At 43.1% G+C, this 22,095-nt stretch overlaps 4 protein-coding genes across 4 annotated transcripts; 3 read left to right on the plus strand and 1 right to left on the minus strand.

Annotated features, from left to right (window-relative positions):
• The first annotated feature begins 260 nt into the window (after positions 1-260).
• On the plus strand, positions 261-1,236 carry mrps17 (mitochondrial ribosomal protein S17). The gene is made up of 3 exons (XM_081390930.1): positions 261-394; positions 570-715; positions 875-1,236. The coding sequence occupies exons 2-3, from the start codon at positions 593-595 to the stop codon at positions 1,166-1,168; spliced, it is 417 nt and encodes a 138-aa protein (XP_081247056.1). The 5' UTR covers positions 261-394; positions 570-592; the 3' UTR covers positions 1,169-1,236.
• A 38-nt stretch (positions 1,237-1,274) lies between these two features.
• On the minus strand, positions 1,275-10,144 carry fam114a2 (family with sequence similarity 114 member A2). The gene is made up of 14 exons (XM_081390928.1): positions 10,006-10,144; positions 9,301-9,547; positions 7,853-7,952; positions 7,667-7,765; positions 7,448-7,575; positions 6,029-6,163; positions 5,748-5,906; positions 5,528-5,651; positions 4,646-4,731; positions 4,443-4,562; positions 4,200-4,339; positions 4,050-4,122; positions 3,786-3,839; positions 1,275-2,016 (listed from the first exon to the last, which is right to left on the minus strand). Exons 2-14 carry the CDS (start codon positions 9,526-9,528, stop codon positions 1,918-1,920), a joined length of 1,545 nt encoding a protein of 514 aa, XP_081247054.1. The 5' UTR covers positions 9,529-9,547; positions 10,006-10,144; the 3' UTR covers positions 1,275-1,917.
• Positions 10,145-10,898: 754 nt separating this feature from the next.
• On the plus strand, positions 10,899-13,063 carry pgrmc1 (progesterone receptor membrane component 1). Its single transcript, XM_081390931.1, has 3 exons — positions 10,899-11,242; positions 12,072-12,227; positions 12,338-13,063. Exons 1-3 carry the CDS (start codon positions 10,954-10,956, stop codon positions 12,430-12,432), a joined length of 540 nt encoding a protein of 179 aa, XP_081247057.1. The 5' UTR covers positions 10,899-10,953; the 3' UTR covers positions 12,433-13,063.
• A 7,693-nt stretch (positions 13,064-20,756) lies between these two features.
• Positions 20,757-21,892, plus strand: cox7b (cytochrome c oxidase subunit 7B; the record flags this gene model as incomplete). The annotated part of the gene is made up of 3 exons (XM_081391364.1): positions 20,757-20,898; positions 21,463-21,584; positions 21,661-21,892. 3 exons carry the CDS (start codon positions 20,757-20,759, stop codon positions 21,733-21,735), a joined length of 339 nt encoding a protein of 112 aa, XP_081247490.1. The 3' UTR covers positions 21,736-21,892.
• Positions 21,893-22,095: the final 203 nt, after the last annotated feature.

Genomic DNA, 22,095 nt, shown 5'->3' on the forward strand with positions numbered 1-22,095 from the left:
TCTCGCAGCAACATATGGAAAAAAAGAACTGTGAACTTAGTTCAAAATTTTGAGTATGAACTATGAACTGAACTAGTTCATTTTAAAATGTGTGAACTGAACTTTGAACTAGTTCATGTAGAAAGTGAACTTTCCCAACACTGTATATATATATATACCTTAACATTTTATTAGTTTAAACAAAAAAACATGTAATGTCCATTCCAATGACCGCAGGGTCTTAAGGGGTTAAAATAAATCATCCGTTTCATGATATGCTTGCAGCATTTGACACTTTGGTACCGTACTACGTCATCAACATGAGCCACGAGCCTTGACATTCAGACGCATGCGGAATGTTTTCATGAGTTTTTGACCTTTACATTACCTTTAATTTACCTTTAAAGTGAATCCGGTAAGTGTATTATGCACACCTTTATCTAACATAACGTTACACACAGAACAGCCTGTTGTTGTGAAATGGAAACTTGGCCTCGGTAAAACAAATGTGTGCAAACCGGTTAGCTTAGAGCTAGAAGCTGATTATCCGACTGCAAGTGCGTTTAACGTGAACATTTACCACATTTCAGGGGGACTGAAAGCCTCAAACGGCATGTCCGCGCGTCAAACATCGGTCCATGCGAAATGGATCATTGGTCAAGTAATCGGAACCAAGATGAAGAAGACGGCGAAGGTTCGAGTGACCAGGCTTGTGCTCGATCCTTACCTGCTCAAGGTATTGATTCTGATATTTTGCTACAAAATATACGTATCTGACAAAGACAACCGCAGGACTTATGTTTGTCTTAAAATAATGACGCGTTATTTGAAAATACTAACTTTTGGTTTGTTACCCAAAATGGCCCTTATGTATATTCACTTTCTCCTTTCCAAGTACTACAACAAGAGGAAGACCTACTTCGCCCATGATGCTTTGGAGCAGTGCACAGTTGGGGATGTTGTTTTGTTGAAGGCCTTGCCGGAGAAGAGGTCCAAACATGTCAAACATGAACTGTCCGAGGTTGTGTATAAAGTTGGGCAGGTGGTGGACCCCCTCACGGGGAAGAGGGTCGCTGGGAAGCAGTATCTGGAGCCTCTTACGGAAAGCACAGAAGACGCAGAAGTGTCTTTAACGGAAAAACTGGAGCAACTGAACATTACTGCTTCCTCACCTCCTTCACCCTCGTAGCACTGTTTCTGTTTCTCTCTTTGATGTATGCATGTCTTGATTTTCACATTAAATATTATTACACTCACTGTCTATTATTTGCGTGGTCATTGACCTTACAAAAAATGCATCTACTTGCTGTTTATTTTTTACACAGACCGACAATTTCACGGTACAGTTCTGTACTGTACTGTTATTATTATGATATTTTCATTGGGAAGTTAAATGTGCCAGCGCCCTCCAGTGGAAGTAAAGACCAGTAATACTCTTCACACTAGTTTCTTTTCATTTATGATGGGTCAGACCCCCAGAAAAATATAAGATTTATAATATTTTATTCATTTACATTAAGAAAAACATGTTACCTAGCATACTCTATATGTAGTGTATAAATTGCATTTTTTTTTTAAATCAATTAAAATGTTTTCTATAATCCAGAAGACAAGTAACATTTGTTTATTTAAAAGATAACTGATATATTAACATTAATACTGATATGACTTGCATAATTATTTGAAAACAGATGAACGCCCCAAATTCTTAAGATTTTAAAAAGATGATTTCTATTCATTTCATAATACATTTAGAGCTTTATGACACAGTCTATTCAAAATATATACCGATATAGGAAAAAAGCCAACAATCAACCATAAAGCTGTGCACTTTTTACAGTATGTCGTCATATTCTTACCATGTCTACCTGAATGCAAACCGCACATTATTTTACTTCCATGATATGATGTTGCATGTCTGGCGTTTCTGAGTGTTTCTCACTGTGCCGACTCCACTGTCCTCTGAATGTGAGACACTTCCAGCACTGGCATGAGGAGCTGGAACGCATCCTGGATATATGATGCACTGTTTGACGCCTTAAAATGGAAAATAAAGTCAAAGAAGATTTTACTACCCCTGTGCAAACATGAAAATATCAACATGCAAGACTTGCATCTGCAAATGTCTTTTTTATTATTATTTAGCTTTAAAGGCAGGGCAGGTGTTTTGTTAAAGAAACATTTTTTTGTTATGGCTGAAAGTCTCTTCACATCCTGACAGCAATCACTAAGTTAATTGGTCTAAATGTATTTACATGTACACTCACCTAAAGGATTATTAGGAACACCATACTAATACTGTGTTTGACCCCCTTTCGCCTTCAGAACTGCCTTAATTCTATGTGGCATTGATTCAACAAGGTGCTGGAAGCATTCTTTAGAAATGTTGGCCCATATTGATAGGATAGCATCTTGCAGTTGATGGAGATTTGTGGGATGCACATCCAGGGCACGAAGCTCCCGTTCCACCACATCCCAAAGATGCTCTATTGGGTTGAGATCTGGTGACTGTGGGGGCCGTTTTAGTACAGTGAACTCATTGTCATGTTCAAGAAAACAATTTGAAATGATTCGAGCTTTGTGTCATTGTGCATTATCCTGCTGGAAGTAGCCATCAGAGGATGGGTACATGGTGGTCATAAAGGGATGGACATGGTCAGAAACAATGCTCAGGTAGGCCGTGGCATTTAAACGATGCCCAATTGGCACTAAGGGGCCTAAAGTGTGCCAAGAAAGCATCCCCCACACCATTACACCACCACCACCAGTCTGCACAGTAGTAACAAGGCATGATGGATCCATGTTCTCATTCTGTTTACGCCAAATTCTGACTCTACCATCTGAATGTCTCAACAGAAATCGAGACTCATCAGACCAGGCAACATTTTTCCAGTCTTCAACTGTCCAATTTTGGTGAGCTCATGCAAATTGTAGCCTCTTTTTCCTATTTGTAGTGGAGATGAGAGGTACCCGGTGGGGTCTTCTGCTGTTGTAGCCCATCCGCCTCAAGGTTGTGCATGTTGTGGCTTCACAAATGCTTTGCTGCATTCCTCGGTTTTAACGAGTGGTTATTTCAGTCAAAGTTGCTCTTCTATCAGCTTGAATCAGTCGGCCCATTCTCCTCTGACCTCTAGCATCAACAAGGCATTTTCGCCCACAGGACTGCCGCATACTGGATGTTTTTCCCTTTTCACACCATTCTTTGTAAACCCTAGAAATGGTTCTAGGTGCGTAAAAATCCCAGTAACTGAGCAGATTGTGAAATACTCAGACCGGCCCGTTTGGCACCAACAACCATGCCACGCTCAAAATTGCTTAAATCACCTTTCTTTCCCATTCTGACATTCAGTTTGGAGTTCAGGAGATTGTCTTGACCAGGACCACACCCCTAAATGCATTGAAGCAACTGCCATGTGATTGGTTGATTAGATAATTGCATTAATGAGAAATTGAACAGGTGTTCCTAATAATCCTTTAGGTGAGTGTATATATCGTTTGTAGAAGGCGTAGGACCAGAAAATGTTCGTCCAACTTGCTGAAAAAAAACAAGTTGTTTGTTCATTATCATTGTAATGTTATGTGCTTTGAGACATGAGGTAGTTTAACGCCGTCTCTCGTGACGTTTTTGTTTGCTCCCTGCTGTACGCATTCATGTGTTTTGAAGAAGGCGTGGCTTTGGAGACGCTCTGAAGGGAGGGTCGGATCTCATGCTTTCAAAGCTAGCTCACTATTGCTAGCCTCTCCAAAATTACCTACCCTACCTTTAACATGATGAAAAGACAAACGGGGCAGACATAGAGACAAACCTCCAGAAAAACGCTGGTAATCAGTGGATTGAGAACTTCTCCCTTTTCATTTGCCTGAAAAACAAACATTTCGACATGGAATTTGAATATATATTGGGAATATTACAATAAATATATAATAAAATAGGATATGCTAAAAAATATTTTTTTTACAGTATTTTTTCCAAATGCTTTTTTCCTTTAAAACTCTACTAATATTATTATAATGACCATAAACAATATTATAGATCTCCAGACTGGACAATGAGAGGTGAAGCGTCTTACCCCAATGGTAGTCAAGCATGACGTGTACTTTTTGGATATTAGTGATACCTCCTTACAAATAACAATAGTAACTCTGAAAGTGAAACACATTATGATTTTAATTTCTCCAAATACCAATTTTGCACAATTTTTTGCAACAAGATAACTCACTGCGATAAGACTTTGGCTTGCTCCGCGGCCGTGGCCTCCTCAGTGTTACAGTGAAGCAGCATTTCAGCGGTTTTCTGGAACTGCTCTATGGATCTGGCTGTGAACTCGGCCAGACTTGTAATGGAAAACAAATGGGCGTCCTATGAAAAAGAGTAACTTGAATTGTCAAAACCCAATACAAAGATACATTACTTAATGAAAGACATTTAGTTCATTTTAGGCCTCATAACAAAAGTTGAAGACCTCAACGCTGTATTTTGTCACTGGCGTTTCCTGTTCTTTCTCCTCTTCTTCTTCTTCTTGCCGTGTGCTTTCACTTTGTAGCTTCATGTTTGTTATATGGTTGAATGCGTTTCTTCTGGCCTGAGTGGATATGAGTAATAGTAAATAATCGGACACACAAAATACTTGAAGATTACAATTACGAAGAGACGCTCAGGTAATACCTTGCTTAGTTTGTCTGCTGATGTGGAGATCTGTAATCTTTCAAGAACATCTGTCAGTTCCTTCACAAAATCCTCTCCATCATCACCTGAGGATAAAAATGAAGATTTATTTTCTTTATGTGCACAACAACAATTTGTTATTTATTTACTGAATCCGAAATTGCAGAAAGTGTTAAAGGGGTCCAATTATGCATGCATATATATAAATATATATACATATACATATATATACACACATACTGTACATGTACATATATATATATATGTATACACACATGTATATTATTTTCAGCTTTATTTAGTGTGTAATGTTGCTGTTTGAGCATGGAAAAATGTCTGCAAAGTTACAAGGCACAAAATCACTCCAAAGGGAGTTATTCTCTATATTGGTGCGCAGCTGCGCACTCTCTCTGAACTCCCTGAAACACCCTGATTGTAGTCTTTAGTTTTCTTCTGGGAACGCACAAATCATAATATTTCTCACTTTAATAATTCCCTATAAAGGGACAATAAAGGGAAAATAAAGGGACGAGGCTTGGTTGCGGTTATGTTAATGGGGGCGACATTTCTGAAACATGTTCGAAGCGTTTGACCAATTGGAACACACTGGTCCAGCCGACCAATCAGAGCACACTGCGCTTTACTAAAGGAAGGGCTTTGTAGAGACAGGAACTAAACAGGGTGTGTTCCTGACAGACTGGGAAGAGAGGTATTGCAACAATTTCAAATATGTGAAAAATAATGTGTTTTGAACATTCTGGCATGAAAACCTATTCTAGTAGACTCCAAAAACAAAATCAAGATTTCGAAAAAGGGCATAATAGCTCCCCTTTAATATATTATATTTTTTTACTTTAACTTTGTATCCATTGTACTTTTTACCTTTCATGTCATCCTCCACCTCATCGTCAAACTCCATGAGGGAAAAAGGCTCTTTGATGTCTTGTAGTTCCTCTCTCAGTTTAGCCAACTCTTCACCGGACAGAGTGGTCAGCACAGATTTCACCTGCGCAAAAACAACACACCAGCATTCAAATCCTTCACCATTTTAAACTCTATCATTGTTTGAATTTGTAAAAAAAAAAAAAAAAATTCTATTGACCTTAGCTTCACTCTCTCTAGAGAGGATCTCCAAAGCCTCCAGATGGGACAGGCCTTGAAACTCATCAAACAACATCCCATAATGAGCCTTTTTGTCAGTTTCCGAAGAAACGTTTTCAGCTTTCTGCTGCTGCTCACGTTCCTTTGCTTCCCTTAAGACCTTTGAGAGATGAACAATTGAATCAGGTCATAAGTATAAGGTCATATATTTATGCAGGGAGTTGAAATTGCTATGAATATATTCCATCGGATTAGGACAGACAGTCATCATATCCTCTGCACCTGTGACAGTGTGGAGTTTCTGTTCATCAGTCCCTTGGTTTTCTTAAAGCCGGGGTCTCCCTCTGCTATCACATCCATGGTCTTCTTCCCAATAAACTCCAATGCATCCAAACCACCACTTATTACGGTTTTACCCTAGCCAACAAGCATAAGAAGACAATCAAATAAAATACACAAAATTTGCATTTAAAATAATGAATGCTTAAAATAATTTTTATTTATTAATATTTATTCATATAATAATCATAATTAATACAAATAATAAATGCTGGACGCTGCTTTTACTTCACTTTCCAGTCTCTCTTTTTCTTTGTTTTGTAATGAAATTCATAAGTAAGCACAATTTAATTTGTTTATCATTTTAATTTGTATACATTTTTATTTGCACTTAAGCATAAGATCAGGAGAAACAGATTTTGTGTATATATTTACAATAGAATAAAAACAAATAGCCTATTATTATTGTTTATGACAATATTTAAAGGCCCCTAGCCCAAGTTTTATATTCAGAAATGTTTATATATGAGACTAGTTTCTGTAAATTACATAATAAAAATAATAAATAAATTATTATTAATTATACATTTATTAAAAGTCATGATTTGATTTTACTGGCTGAGGCTTAAGGATAAGAATTTTTTTACAAATATTTTAAACTCAATTTCTACTGATAAAATATTTTAGAACTTGAAATTACTTTTAAAATGTATATTCATTTTAAAAATACTCATGACTTTTCCAGGTCTAGAAATCATACTAAGGCTTCCTCATATATCCAGGTTCTTCAAAGGAAAACACAGTTGTTGAGCGGCTAAATTATTAAGAAACATCTTGATTTTCAGATGTTTTATCTGATTTTAAAGGAGCCATATGATGCGTTTTAATGTTATTCATAAGTGTGTAATGTAGCTTTTGTGCATGTATAAGATCCACAAAGTTACAAACTCATAATCTCCCACAAAAGCCATTAATATTATCTAACAGAGAACACTGATCCAAACCTGCCTAAAATGCCTCGATCGAAGTCCAGATATTACTTCCTTAAAAGTCTACGTCACAATATAAACTATTAGTATAATGCCCGCCCATAGGCATACGCAAAGAAAGAAGACAAGGCTTTAGTGAATTGTACAGTACGTGAAAAATAATGTGTTCATGAACATTAAAGCATGTCTATTACGGCCAATTAACAAACTAAGACTCATTTAAAGCTTGTTTTGTCTTATTTTAAATCATTGTCTTGAGGCTCTCTTGTAAGTTTGCCGAGTTGAGAACCACTGCCAAAAAAAGTGTCATTCCATAATAAAAAAATCAATGGTATCATTCAACAACAAAAATATGAAAACATTTAAATAAGTATAGATACTCAAAATAAACTGAGTTTTAACATTATCTAGCATACATTTAGTTTGCTCTTACCGTACTCTGAACTACAGTGGTTAAAGATGACAGCATTCCCATACTACTAGAGGAGATCATTCCCATAGCACCACCCATCCCATACGCCTTCTCCCCTTCATCTTTATTCGTCTCACTGCTGTCTGAACCTGCAGAAAGAAGGCAGAAAGATCATAAACACTAGGGATATGTAAACCCACATATACCAATTCATGTGTCAAATGAAGAGCACATCATCACCATCAGTTTTTTCCTCCTCCACTTGAGCTGAAAGCTCCTCAGGACTTGGGATTCCAAGAGACGTCTCTGCTTTCTCAATGACCTGAGTCAAACCTTGGCCTTAGACAATGAAAAAACAGTATTAGTGTTGATGATATATAGACTAAGCTGTTTTTTGTATTAAAGTGAAAATCTTGTGCCACTTACCCACAGTAGCTACAGTGGCAGTAGCAGTGGAGAGGATCGATTTACCCCAGCTGCCCCAGTAACCCCAACCTCCCTGGGAAACAGTCGTCTCTGTGGAGGCCTGATGGGGGGAAAAAGTGACCGTTTAGTAATAGATCAGTTTAGAATAGTTTTTGGACATGATTAGAAAAGGCAAAGCTTGGCTAAGTTGTCTGATTCATCACAACAGACTGGGCCAGCTGACCAATCAGAGCAGATTGGGCTTTTCGGAAAGACAGGAACTAAAACAGAGCATTTCAGGCAAAGAGTGAAAAGAGGTGCTGCCACAATGTAGCCTGGGAGAACCCAGACAAACTTCCGGAAAATTTAGATTTGCTCTGTAAGTAGTCTGGCAAAGAGCCCATTCAAGCCGATTTCTAATCCATCCAAATCGAGGCACCAACTGAAACGTTGAGGCGGGCTTTACACGATGACGATCGCTCTGATTGGTTTTAGGTCTATCCAATTGCACCCAGAGGCATTTGAGCGACGTCCGTTGGTGAAGCGCATCAACTTTTAAATGCATAATTATATTCAAATTGCAAACACATGAGGACAGTCTCCATGAAAGACCCACTGGCAGCTGAACGTGCTACTACATTTCTCTCCGAAACGGTAGGAAATTAAATAGATTTAATAGAGGATTTTAACTGTGACAAGATGATTGACAGGGCAGTTTACATGACGGGATGCACGCGACAGATCCGTCCGATTAAGATGACGAAGTAGTATGTCCCAAAGCTTGCCTACTTTTTTGCTACACATTCAAAAGTAAATACCTTTTCTTCACAAAAAGAGTACATACTTTTATGGCGTAGTGTAACTTAGGACGCAGCATATGGCTTTACACGACGACGATCGCTCTGATTGGTTTTAGGTCTATCCAATTGCGCCCAGAGGCATTTGAGCGAAGTCCGTTGGTGACGCCCCTTTGGAAATGAGTTATTAATGAAGCTTTGCCAGACCATAACTCAGTTACTACTGAGAATGGTCTGGTTTTAACCAGGCTACCACAATGTACAATATGAGAATGTGTTTTTTTTTACTTTAAATCATGTAAATGTATTCTAGCCCCAGAAATAAAATTATGAACTTGTAAATGAGCATACACTTGGGTGGGAATCACATTTTAATCAAATAAAACAAGTTCATATCCTTGTGATCTTCACAGTCAAAAATGACCACTATAGAAAATGAATGGGAAAATACAGATACATTTTCTGAGATACAATCTATATTGTACAATATTGAATATATATATATATATATATATATATATATATATATATATATATATATATATATATATATATATATATATATATATATATATATATATGCATGGAAGGCAGATCTGGTGGGAAAATATTCTGTGTGTGTGCGTTTATGTGCATGTATGTATATATATATATATATATATAGAAGCCTACATTTGGAGCACTTTCTGCCGATTGCGGTGTCTCTAGGTTCTTCTGTTCTTCTGCTGGAGGTTTCTGTTCTGGTCTTTTCCTCGTCTTTCGGGTTGGTGTTGCATCGGTAGAGGCGTCACTCTGAGCATCAGCGGAGGCCTCATCTCGGGGGGTCGATGACGGCTCTTTGGGCTCTTGATCCATCGATTTCTCTGCTCGGTCACTTGAGGAGCTTTCGCTGTCAGACATCTTAACACATTCCAGCCTCCTGAAATTGACAAATAAACTGTTCATATCTCATTTCTAATGCAAAGAACAGCTATATGATATATAACTGAGTACAAGACAGTGTAGTTTATGGAATTGCAAACCAAAACTGCCTTAAAAACAGCACAACGTGTCATACATCACAAATTCCTGAGGTTGAAGACTAAGATGATACTGAATAAAATATGACTCAAGAGACAGATTATAGACAATAGTGAACTTCTGGAGATGAGTTGATCATGAATAGCCGGTATAATTGATAATGGAGAACATGCTTGCAAAATAAAACACATTACATATGTCTGTAAAAGTGTAATACTGTACTGTACTGTATTTAAAGCTAAGCTAATTTTCACCAGCAATAGTTAGTCAACATCCAGTAAGCTTGACGCTATAAAAGTCATTATAGGGAAGAAGTTGTTATTAAAATAAATAAGGGATAACCATAACATATCCAACCTATTGATGCCTGTTTCTCTTCGGTCCGGCCACGTCACTGGACTTAAGTCCTCTGCTGTGTTTTGTTTTTCCCGTTACACTCTCTCCTCCATTGAGGAATGAAAACATCGACTCAACACACTATTCCGCCACCTGCTGTTTGGAGGACGTGCTTCCAAACGGAACAACAGCACATCCCAGTTAAAGGGATAGTTTACCCAAAATTGTTAAAAAAAATATTGTCATTCCTTACTGACCCTCACGTTGTTCCAAACCTGTATGAGTTTCCTTCTTCTGTTGGACACAAAATAATATATTTTAAAGAATATGGGTAACCCATTAGGAAAAAAACTATGGAAGTCAATGGGTGCTGTCAACTGTTTGATTACCAACATTCTTCAAAATATCATATTTTGTGTTCAACAGAAGAAAGAAACTCATACAGGTTTGGAACAACATGAGGGGGAGTAAATGATGACAACATTTTCATTTTTGGGTGAACTATCCCTTTAAATTTACTTAAAGACTGTAAATTTTACAGTCTAACTTTGTCACATAAATTTAACAACCTGATAATATTATTTATCGCCACAATATTACTTTACTGTGTAACAAAATTTACTATGTGAGTTGGTAGCTACCTTTCAATTTTATAAACTTTATAAACCCAGCCAATATAATCACAATGAACACGTCCAAAATAAAATATTTAACAAATAAAAACCGCAAAGCCTCTAATTCGTAAACAAAACGAATTATTTACGCACTAAATCCAGCATAAACTCTCTAAATATGACTATTTGAAGGCTCCGCGATTACAGTTATCTCAAAAACTACACGTCCCAGAAACCCTCCTCGAATCTGATTGGCTGGCGTCGCACCATTGTGTGTTTTTGGCTTCTGTGATTGGTGCACTGCTGTGGTCGTCGACAGTCTCTCGATGTTCTCACGCACAATATCAGAAACGAAATGGCTGATGAAAATGTTGAGCAAACTTCTGGAATTTTTCAGGAAATTTTCACTTCGCCCCTGAACATTAGCTTGCTATGTCTTTGCTTGTTCCTTCTGTACAAAATCGTCCGTGGAGACAAGCCTGCAGATTTTGGCCCGGTTGAGGAACCGTTGCCTAAACTAAAGAAAAGAGATTTCACTTTAGCAGAACTGCAAGAGTACGATGGACTGAAAAACCCAAGGATCCTCATGGCTATCAGCGGGAAAGTGTTTGATGTTACGAGAGGGAAGAAGTTCTACGGACCAGGTATGGCACAAATTCATTCGCAGGTCTTACCGCAAACTTATCTTAGGTGATTTTGTGCCATAAGAATTACGTGGTTCTTGAATTATGTTTACATAGGCGTGTTTTTTTATTTTAATCATGACCTATTAAAAACGCACGAATTTAATTTCAGACACGCCCCTTTGTCGCACTTTTTAAACGAGTACAAATGCAAAGTCATAACCCCTAACCTACTGAAAATTCATGATGATAGTGATGCCACGCGAACTTTTTAAAGTGTAGCTATGTATACATTGTAGTTGTTTTGATAATGAGATGCCTGCAGTATTTTTTTAACCTTTTGCAATGCCAAAAACTGTTGCTTATCAGTGAATAATTAACTAAACTCGAATAAAGGTTGACTAGATACTTCAGATGTCCACTGAGCACCAGAATGTTGCTTCATTTAAAGGGATAGTTCACACAAAATTGAAAATTGTGTCATCATTTACTCAGCCTCATGTTGTTTCAAACCCCTATGTGAGTTTCTTTCTTCTGTTAAACACATAAGAAGATATTTTAAATAATGCTGATAATCAGACAGTTGACGGCACCCATTGACTTCCATAGTAGGGAAAGTAATGGAAGTCAATGGGGTCCATCAACTGTCTGGTTACCAACATTCTTCAAAATATCATCTTTTGTGTTTAACAGAAGAAAGAAACTCACACAGGTTTGAAACAACAAGAGGCTGAGTAAATGATGACAAAACTTTCAATTTTGGGTGAACTATCCCTTTAAGATAATAGATACAACTTGTTTTGCATTCTGAGATGATATATTTGTGAGGAGCTAATTTGTTGACTTTTAGAGGGCCCTTACGGGGTGTTCGCGGGCAGGGATGCATCCAGAGGACTGGCCACGTTCTGTTTGGAGAAGGAGGCCTTGAAAGAAACTCATGATGATCTTTCAGATCTCAATGCTATGCAGCAAGAGAGCCTGAGCGAGTGGGAGACCCAGTTCACACGTGAGTTGAAGGACACTTTTGGATCCTCCCCCTGATTTCCTCTACAGGGATGTTGCAAAATGAGCTTGCATTGCTAAATGTTGAGTAAACGCTTTTATGTTCCTCCGCAGAGAAATACGATTACGTTGGGAAGCTTCTTAAACCTGGAGAAGAACCGACAGAGTACACGGATGATGAGGAAGTCAAGGACAAAAAGACGGATTAGAACATGGAGAACACGGATCCGAACCAAGCTCTTCCATCTGTGCTTAAATGACTTAGATTTATTGCAGTCACACTTGCCTTTTTGTCTGAACCTCCATGTAATTTAATGTGACGTTAATGAGCACGTCATATGTTTATAAATAATTTCATATCACTGTATTCATAAAACTAATGTAGCATATGTTAAATCTACAGCAACTGTGACTCATTATTAGTCATTCTTGGGTAAATAAATTCTTTGGAAATATATGGCTTGCTGTAAATATGGGACAATTCCTCACTCATCTTATTTGGATTGCCGACTCTAAATTTTTATCTAACCAGAGAATATTTAACCCAAATGCATTTATAAACATCAAAACACACTAGAATACTTTTAAATGAGCAATCTACTAAAAAGTCGGAGTGGAAATCTCCTCAAGTTTACTTGATACAGATTAAGACGAGTCCCATGCTAAAGAGGGGTTTCAAGCAAACTCCTCACCACATGCTAGTCTTATCATCTGCTCAAGACATCTGTAGATTAGAGACATGCAACATTCCATGAGATTTTATGTTTTACGAAAACAAGTATTTGCAAAACATCTTTGCTGTTCATGATGTTCATTATTAAAGAAAATGATTTATTACCATTGTGCATTGTTGTATTATTATTTTTTAGAGTTCGGTTTGGTTCAAAGTATATGTGAATGTTGCTGATTACTGGTGGAATATAACCCATACGTGTCCTTGAGCAAACCGCTGAACTCTAAACCTACTGTATCTTATTTGAGACATGAATATTTATGGCTTCTAAATTATCAACATGATCAACACTGCTGAAAAACCTGTTGCACACAATCTTTCACATGCCTTCTGTCATCTGATTGATAGTTTATACTTTTTTTCACCAAGTAAAAGGCATTTTAGTATAATTAGTTTTTTTTTTTTTTGCTGTGAAAACGATACTCGGTTACTCACGTAACCTCGGTTCTCTCTAGAGAGGGAACGAGTATTGCGTAAGCTTGCTTACGCTGCGGGAAAGTCTTCTTTTCTCGAGATACTGAAGCCAAAAATTATCCTTAATTTCATTTTTTGTCAACGCAGTGCAGCTGCGGGCAGCTGAGCTAGAGCGGCATACTGCGCGCTCATTGGCTGCCGCGCGGCAACTGCTTAAGCCTACCAGTGAGCCTGGCGTGACGTCACGCCCAATGAGGGCGCGCGCGCCCTAGCGCGTCACAGCCCGCCAGAATGGGCGGCGTCAGAGCATATATAAGGAAGGCTCGTAGGCTATATTCTCTGTTTTCTGTCGAATGAAGCGACACGAGCTACAGGCTTCAAGCACGGCAGGGAACGCAATACTCGTTCCCTCTCTAGAGAGAACCGAGGTTACGTGAGTAACCGAGTATCGTTCTCTTACGAGAGGTTCTCTCGTATTGCGTAAGCTTGCTTACGCTGCGGGAACCCCTTGTCCACGCCGTGCGAGCCTAACAATCACATATGACTCTATGAAGAGCATAGAGGTGAAAAACAGGTGGCCAGCGGTGCGGGCCAACACATGTTCATAAGCACATCTAGGGAACGCAAGAACGGCAAGGCCGGTCTATGTATACTGACCCTGAGCGTGCAGCTCAACAGACAAGCTAGTCAATAGTACAACCTGCGCATATGGGCAGGACATGAACACGACTAGACTGACAGAAGTTTCGCCTGCAGAGCGGGAACTTCCAGGTTATAAAACCTAACAAAAGTGGAGGGGGACGCCCAGCCCGCCGCCATACAAATGTCATGAATGGAAATCCCGCTGGACCATGCCCACGATGAGGCCATGCCTCTGGTGGAATGAGCCCGTATGCCCAACGGACATTGCAGGTCTTTTGACGCATATGCTGCCGCAATAGCGTCCACTATCCATCTGGATAGCGTCTGTTTCGAGGCGGCGCGACCCTTAGCGCGCCCTCCAAACGAAACGAAAAGCTGCTCTGAGAGCCTGAAGGCTGCAGAGCGCGTGACATAACACCTTAACGCCCTGACCGGGCAAAGGCGGTTGACACCCTCCTCACTGCCGGATGACGGCAGGGCCGATAGGGTAATGACTTGAGCCCTAAAGGGAGTACCTAACACTTTGGGGACATAGCCGTGCTTCGGTTTGAGAATGGCTAACGAGTCGTTAGGTCCAAACTCGAGGCACGACGCGCTGACAGACAGCGCATGCAAATCGCCCACTCGTTTGACTGAAGCCAGAGCTAGCAGAAAAACGGTTTTAAGCGTCAAGTATTTCAACTCCACAGAGTCCAAAGGCTCGAACGGATGCACTTTCAGGGACTCTAGGACCAGGGACAGGTCCCAAATAGGGACTGACGGGGGCCGGGGAGGGTTCATCCTCCTGGCCCCTCGCAGAAAACGGGTGATGAGTTCATCCCTGCCCAGTGAGCGGCCGCGCGCCGAATCGGCGAACGCTGCTATGGCCGCGACGTAAACCTTGAGCGTGGAGGGGGACCTGCCCGCGTCCAACATCTCTTGGAGAAAGTTCAATACCTGTGGGACTCCACAGGACTGAGCATTAGAACCCATTTCCACACACCATTTGTTAAACACTGACCATTTAGACGCATAGAGCCGCCTCGTCGAGGGGGCTCTGGACTGCGTGATCGTGTTAATTACCCCTTCTGGCAGATCAACGAATATCCGTTGATTTCCCACGCATGCAGAGACCAGTGCTCTGGATGGGGATGCAGAATCGATCCTCGAGCTTGAGAGAGAAGATCTCTCCTCACCGGGATCGGCCATGGGGCTGTGTCTGTCAGCCTCATCAGCTCGGAAAACCATGGTTGGTTTTCCCAGCGCGGGGCTATGAGGAGCGCTGCGCAGTTCGTCTCCCTGATCCTCGCTAGCACTTGAGGCAGCATCGAGATCGGGGGGAACGCATACAGCGGAACGCTGGGCCATGTCTGGGCCAGCGCGTCCTCGTGTTTCGAGAAAAACCTCTGGCACTGAGCGTTCTCGCTCGCGGCGAAGAGGTCGATCTCCGCTTTGCCAAAGCGATGCCAAAGCGCTTGGACCGTCTGGCGGTGTAGAGACCATTCCCCTGGGGGAACGTTGTCCCTGGACAGTCTGTCCGGGCCGTCGTTGAAGCGACCGGGTACATGAGCTGCCCTTAGGGAGCGCAGCGGGCCCTGAGCCCAGGATAGGAGGCGCTCTGTGAGAGCGCGCAGGGCTCTGGATCTGATTCCGCCCTGGCGGTTCACGTAAGACACTACTGACATGTTGTCCGAGCGGACTAGCACATGGTGTCCCCGTAGGAGTGGTAGAAAGTGCTTCAGCGCTTTCTCGACCGCCAGCATCTCTAGACAGTTTATGTGAAGGCTTTTCTCCGTATTCGACCACCGGCCGCAAATCGGACTGCCCTCGTGAGTCGCTCCCCAACCCATGTTGGACGCATCTGTCGAGACCACTTTGCGGTGTGCGATGACCCCCATCGACACTCCCCGCTGAAACCATTCGGCCGCCAGCCAGGGCTGCAGGGCTGAGACGCAGCGCTGAGTCACTCTGACTGGTGCACGGCCCGAAATCCATGCTTTGCGGGACACTTCCGACTTTAGCCAGCACTGAAGCGGGCGCATTCGAAGTAAACCCAGCTGCAGGACCGCTGCGGCTGACGCCATATGGCCCAAAAGCCTCTGAAAGGTTTTTAGGGGAAAAACTTTTCCCACCTGAACGGAAGCGGCGAGGTGCCGAACACGGCGCGCGCGCTGTGTTGACAGTCTGGCCGTCATCGCCGCCGAATCCAGATCTATACCCAGGAAAGTGATAGACTGGCTGGGGGTTAGAGAGCTCTTGTCCCAGTTCACGGAAAGACCCAGGCTTTCCAAATGACCGAGAAGCGCTTTCTTGTGAGAAACTAGTTCCTCTGTTGACTGCGCTATAATGAGCCAATCGTCCAGATAGTTCAGAATTCGCATCCCTTTCGATCTCAGGGGTGCGAGGGCCGCGTCCATGCACTTCGTAAAAGTACGGGGTGCCAGGGACAAGCCGAACGGCAGGACGGTGTACTGATATGCCTGACCGTCGAAGGCGAATCTCAAGAATGGCCTGTGACGGGGAATAATCTGAATCTGAAAATACGCGTCTTTCAGATCGAGAGAGATGAACCAGTCCCCCGGGCGAATCTGCGCGAGGATTTGACCGGTCGTGAGCATTTTGAACGGTCGTTTCACGAGCGCTTTGTTCAAATATCTCAGATCTAGTATAGGTCTGAGCGCTCCGCCCTTCTTGGGTACGAGGAAATAGCGGCTGTATAAGCCTGCCTCGGCAGCCAGAGGGTGAACCCGTTCTATGGCACCTTTGTGCAGTAAATTCGCTATCTCTGTGTGAAGCAGATGGGCTGCATCTGCTTTCACTTGTGTCTCGACCCGGGCGCGAAAACGCGGGGGGCGGCGAGCGAATTGAAGCGAATAGCCCTTTATCACTGTGTTTAATACCCATTCCGACATTCCCGGAATAGCTTTCCATGCATTCGCACTCATAGCTAGGGGTCGGATAGCCTCCGGGTCCCGCCCGCCGCACAGCGCGGGACGGGGAGCCTTTGGCGGTATGTGCGCGAGTCGCGCAGTGACAGTGAGGGGAGACGGGGGCTCGCTGATAGCGGCAGCCGGCTGAATGACGCTGTGAGAGAGCGTTTTGAGCAACGGCTCGCGGCGCGGAAGCGGGGCGGGCTCGTGAGTGTGTACATGAGAGCGTGCGTGCTGTATAGCGGGCACAGGACTCTTTATTAACGCACAGCCGGCGGTGGAGTGCTTTCGTCCCCGAATGTGTGAGGCAGAGCGGGCACTGTGTAGGTGTGAGCACTGGGTTGTGGGCACGTGACCTACAGCTAACACTCGAGCGGCCGTAGCGCGCTTTATGTGAGTGCACTCTGTGGGGTACACAGGGGGGATTGTGCTTGTGTGTAGTGATGAGCACTGGGGTGTGGGCATGTTTACTACACTCATAGCACTGACGGCGTGAGCCGGATGACCAGATTTTACACTCTTTATTCGATTTATCTGGGTCGCCGTAAAAACGGCGTTTGTGTGCAGGCGAGAGAGTTGAGAAACTGGCTCGTTGGCTGCGGTGGACACTACTGCAGTAGCCTTTATCAAGGGGACTGGCAGAGGGATACAGGTTAGCTTCGACGGCGGTCCGGCCGTGGCGGGACTCAACCGTCTTTTCCTCCTTGCGAGTGCTAGGAGGATTTCGCAGGCTCGGTTTTCAGCGAAACTCTAGGCCGGGGACCCCGCGGGGGTGGCGGCCTGTGTTGGCTGGTGGAGCGGGACCTGGGTCGGCCGCGCTGACGCTGCTGCGATGCTGGAGGTCGGGAGGGGCGCCGCGTGGGACTGCGTGCAGGAGGCTGATTTTTAGAGCGGCCTGCAGCGGAGCTCGAGCGGCGGGGCAGGAAGAGGTTCATGGCCTGTGACGCCTTCTGAACTTCCGAGAAGCTGTCCACGAGGCCACTTACCGCGGGGCCGAAGAGGCCGGCGGGTGAGAGCGGGGCGTTGAGAAAAACGGACCGCTCTTGCTCTCCCATGTCGGCTAGCGTTAGCCAGAGGTGGCGCTCAATGACAGTCAGCGCAGCCATAGATCGTCCGATCGCTTGGGCTGCTGTTTTCGTCGTGCGAAGAGAGAGATCCGTCGCACTGCGCAGGTCGGTCAAAGCAGATTTATCAAGTTTTCCCTCGTCGAGCTGGCTGAGGAGGTCGGCTTGAAAAACTTGTAAAACCGCCATTGTGTGCAGGGCTGAGGCGGCTTGCCCAGCGGCGGAGAAAGCGCGGCTGGCAAACGCCGAAGTAGTCCTGCAGGCCTTGGACGGGAGGGCAGTCTTTGAGCGCCATCTCGCGGATGGGGGGCAAAGATGCGCTGCAACCGCTGGTTCGACCGGTGGGATCCGGTCATACCCTTTCTCCTTGGCTCCGTCTACGCGAGAGAGAGTAGATGAGGCCGGAGAACGGAGTCTGGCCGAAACTGGAGCGTCCCAGGATTTGGTAAGCTCCTCGTGAAGCTCCGGCAGAAAAGGCGCTGGCCTGGACACTGGAGCTCGTCGACTGGCGGGCAGAAAGCACCCGTCGAGTCTGTTGGGCGGAGTCACCGCTGGCGGGGACCATTCGAGGCCCAGGTGTTCGACTGCTGCCGTGAGGAGGCGGAGAAGCTCGGCGTCCACACTGGCGTGAGTCCTGCTGGACGCTCTGGTGGAGGAGGCGGAGCGGACAGAACCGGACCATTCCTCGCTGTCCGACGCCATTAGTGAGCACGTGTCCAGTAGCGCGTCATCATCCGCTTCATCCCCTGAGGCGACGGCATCGAGGGCGTGAGCCGTCGGCTGCGCGTCGGGAAGCGGGGGCGGAGAAGGAGAGAGCGAGGCTCGCGGGAGAGGCTCCGGCGAGGCCTTGGCTCGAGTCTCGGGCTCCGGTGGTCGCTGCGAGCGGCGTTTCTTCTTACGCGGCCCGAGGACAGTTGGAGCAGATTCCGCGAAGAGGGCGAGTCGAGCCCGCAGGGTCGACATCGGCAGCTCTTCACAGAAAGCGCAGCCGCCCGTGGAAAGCGCGACGGCTGCGTGGTCCTGGCCCAGGCAGAGAGCGCAGAGAAGATGGCGGTCTCCGTCGCTGAGCGCGGAGCGGCATGAGCCGCACATGGTGCGAGGCATTTGCAACAACGCCTCTGCTCTTTTAGAAAGTGCTGCGGAAGCAAGAACACACACAAAAGAGCTTGCAAAGGATATTCGCCGGATAGCTGAGCTGGCACGGCAGGCTGAAGGCGGCGAAGATCGTCCGGCTTCCTCAGGCTGACCTAAGCTGGCTCGTTAGCTGGGCCTTGAAGGACAACGGCGACGGCTTCCTCTCCGAGATCAGCGATGCGAGTGCTTCGCTGAAAAGACAGAAATCAGAGAATATAGCCTACGAGCCTTCCTTATATATGCTCTGACGCCGCCCATTCTGGCGGGCTGTGACGCGCTAGGGCGCGCGCGCCCTCATTGGGCGTGACGTCACGCCAGGCTCACTGGTAGGCTTAAGCAGTTGCCGCGCGGCAGCCAATGAGCGCGCAGTATGCCGCTCTAGCTCAGCTGCCCGCAGCTGCACTGCGTTGACAAAAAATGAAATTAAGGATAATTTTTGGCTTCAGTATCTCGAGAAAAGAAGACTTTCCCGCAGCGTAAGCAAGCTTACGCAATACGAGAGAACCTCTCGTAAGAGAACTACTGATTTTTTTATGATGAAAAATGTAAAAACTTTTTTTGTTAGTAATGTTTCAAGATGGACTGGACTGAAGCAAATTTAGATTTGCTTGATTATCCATGCATCAATTAATTTTTTTTTTTTTAAAGAAAAGTCATGTTAGAAATAGAGTATCAAATTTGACATAGCCGAATTTTGAGGAACGTTTATTAGTTCATCTCTCAAGCATCATTGTATTGCACTGCATTATGTGTTTTGCCCACAGAATAAAACTACAGACCTTTGTATGAAAGATGACAAGAATTACTGACAAATGTATTTGAAACAAAAAAGCTTGTTGAATTACACTACTTAAAAAAAATGCATTGAATTAACAGTGCTTGCATTTTAACGCATTTTATTTTTAGGGCTTTATTTTTATGGGCTGAAATTCAACATGGTTATATATTTAGGCTGTGAATATTTCCGTTCAAAACTGTTCACACACATTTTCATTATTAAAAATTCAATAATCCACTTTCACCTAGACATTTGTTACTTTTTCTTTTTATGAGATGTGGGTACAGGGGAGACATATTCCTCTAATTTTGGGAGTATGTAAAATTGTCACACAGTATTGTAAAATAAAAAATGGTTACAGGATAGGCTTGTTTCTTACATTTAAGATATCAGACAACAATATTAATATTTGCAGATCGAGCAAAAGGAATGTGTCAGAAGTGGGATTCGAACCCACGCCTCCATTCGGAGACCAGAATACCCGTTTCTTCGGAAGGGAGCAACCCTTGAGTCTGGCGCCTTAGACCACTCGGCCATCCTGACACGACTGTGAAATACTGTTAAGAAACACGAATTTATACTCTTTACATTTCTGCAATCAGAAATTGTACAAGCACAATGCAAAGGTAACGCCGCACAACCCGCTAACTAACTTTAACAGTTAATGGTAAAACAGCAGTGATGGTCCCTTATTCTATTCAGAAGAAAATATATAAATATTTCATCTTATATATGCTTAGAATAACTCCATATATGTGAACAACAAACCACATCACTTTAAGCTATCAGAGTTTATTTTAGTTTAACATTTACATGTTGAATCTACTACCGCATTCTGTCTCGCGATCACCGCGCGTGCATGCGCGCAAGTGTCGCGCGTTCATCACTTCCGCCCTGCCATTTTGTTTCTGCCATTCAGTTCAAGGGTATTAGCTCGTGCAGTCAGCTGTCCCGAGAAATAACCATGTATCGCTTCGCCAAGATTGCCCTGAACCTCAGCGGTAAGTTATATATCTCATTCGAGGACTGGCCGTTTTATTTCACATTTCAGTAAACAGCATTTGTTGCTGTGTTGGGCAGTATACTGATGTTGCTTCCCGGTATGCTAAAGCTAACGTTAGTTTTGATAGGATACATTCGTAGTTCGCCAGTCAGTATATACATCTTTGTAAATAATTTGATCTATTGTCACCTTACCTTATAAAGATATCTTTATGTGTTCATGTATTTGCCATATGTGGGTTTAAAAAATGTCTCTCTTATTGATAATCTCAAAATATTGTTGTAAATATTACTTAGTTTAATATTAAGTTACTATTTGTTTTCCACTCCAAAATATTTATAAAATGTTTCTAACAAATGAAACTGCAATGTGCCCACGAAGTGGTTTTCCTATTAGCTACAAGCTTACACTCATTGTAGGCTATATGATTGCAAAAAGGTCAATGTTTTGTATGAGAATTTAATTTTCTCTTTCATAAACTCTTAAGGACCCTTATCTCAACGAATAGTGTGTTAAAGGATGTTTAAACCTAAATCTACTCTCCCCCTACTCTTTACATTAGGTCAAAGTGCCCGTCAGGTGGCTGTGCGACAAAAGTCTGGTCTGTCCCCTGAATTTCATGCCAAGTATGGAGCTCCTCTGTTGATTTCTGGAATCGCATTTTGCACAGCTGTTTGGGCATATGTAAGTGACTGCGAACACTTCTAATTACATATCTTTTTCAATGTGCTATATGTGATTTTGTGCGCTGTCTTTGCAGGTGATCACATCAACCGGCATCACATGGAACTTGTCACCTGTAGGCAAGGTGCAGCCCAAGCCATGGAAGGAGTGATGAATGCATTTCCCGTCGTGGACCGAATACTCTGGGATTCTGAATGACATTCTGAACTTTTCCGTTTTGCAAATGGAGACAATTTTCACCTAAACCAATCTTCTTGCTGTCTTGGCATGTCTGTAAAAAATGTAATAAATTAAAATATAAATCTCAATATTTGTCTCATTACTTTATCTACATATCTGTGTTAAAGATAAAGGGTTTATGTCAGATTTGAGCTTCTAATTTTAAATGTTGCATTACCTTTGTATTTTTCCATCAAATGAATGTCTATTTTGTATTTAGCATAAAACTCCAATTTCAGGTCTGACATTTAAGATAAGTTTTTTTTTTACTAAATTACAAAACCTTTTTTTA

This window comes from Scardinius erythrophthalmus (assembly GCF_964197995.2).
Source record: "Scardinius erythrophthalmus genome assembly, chromosome: 17".
In the NCBI taxonomy this organism is placed as follows: Eukaryota; Metazoa; Chordata; class Actinopteri; order Cypriniformes; family Leuciscidae; genus Scardinius; species Scardinius erythrophthalmus.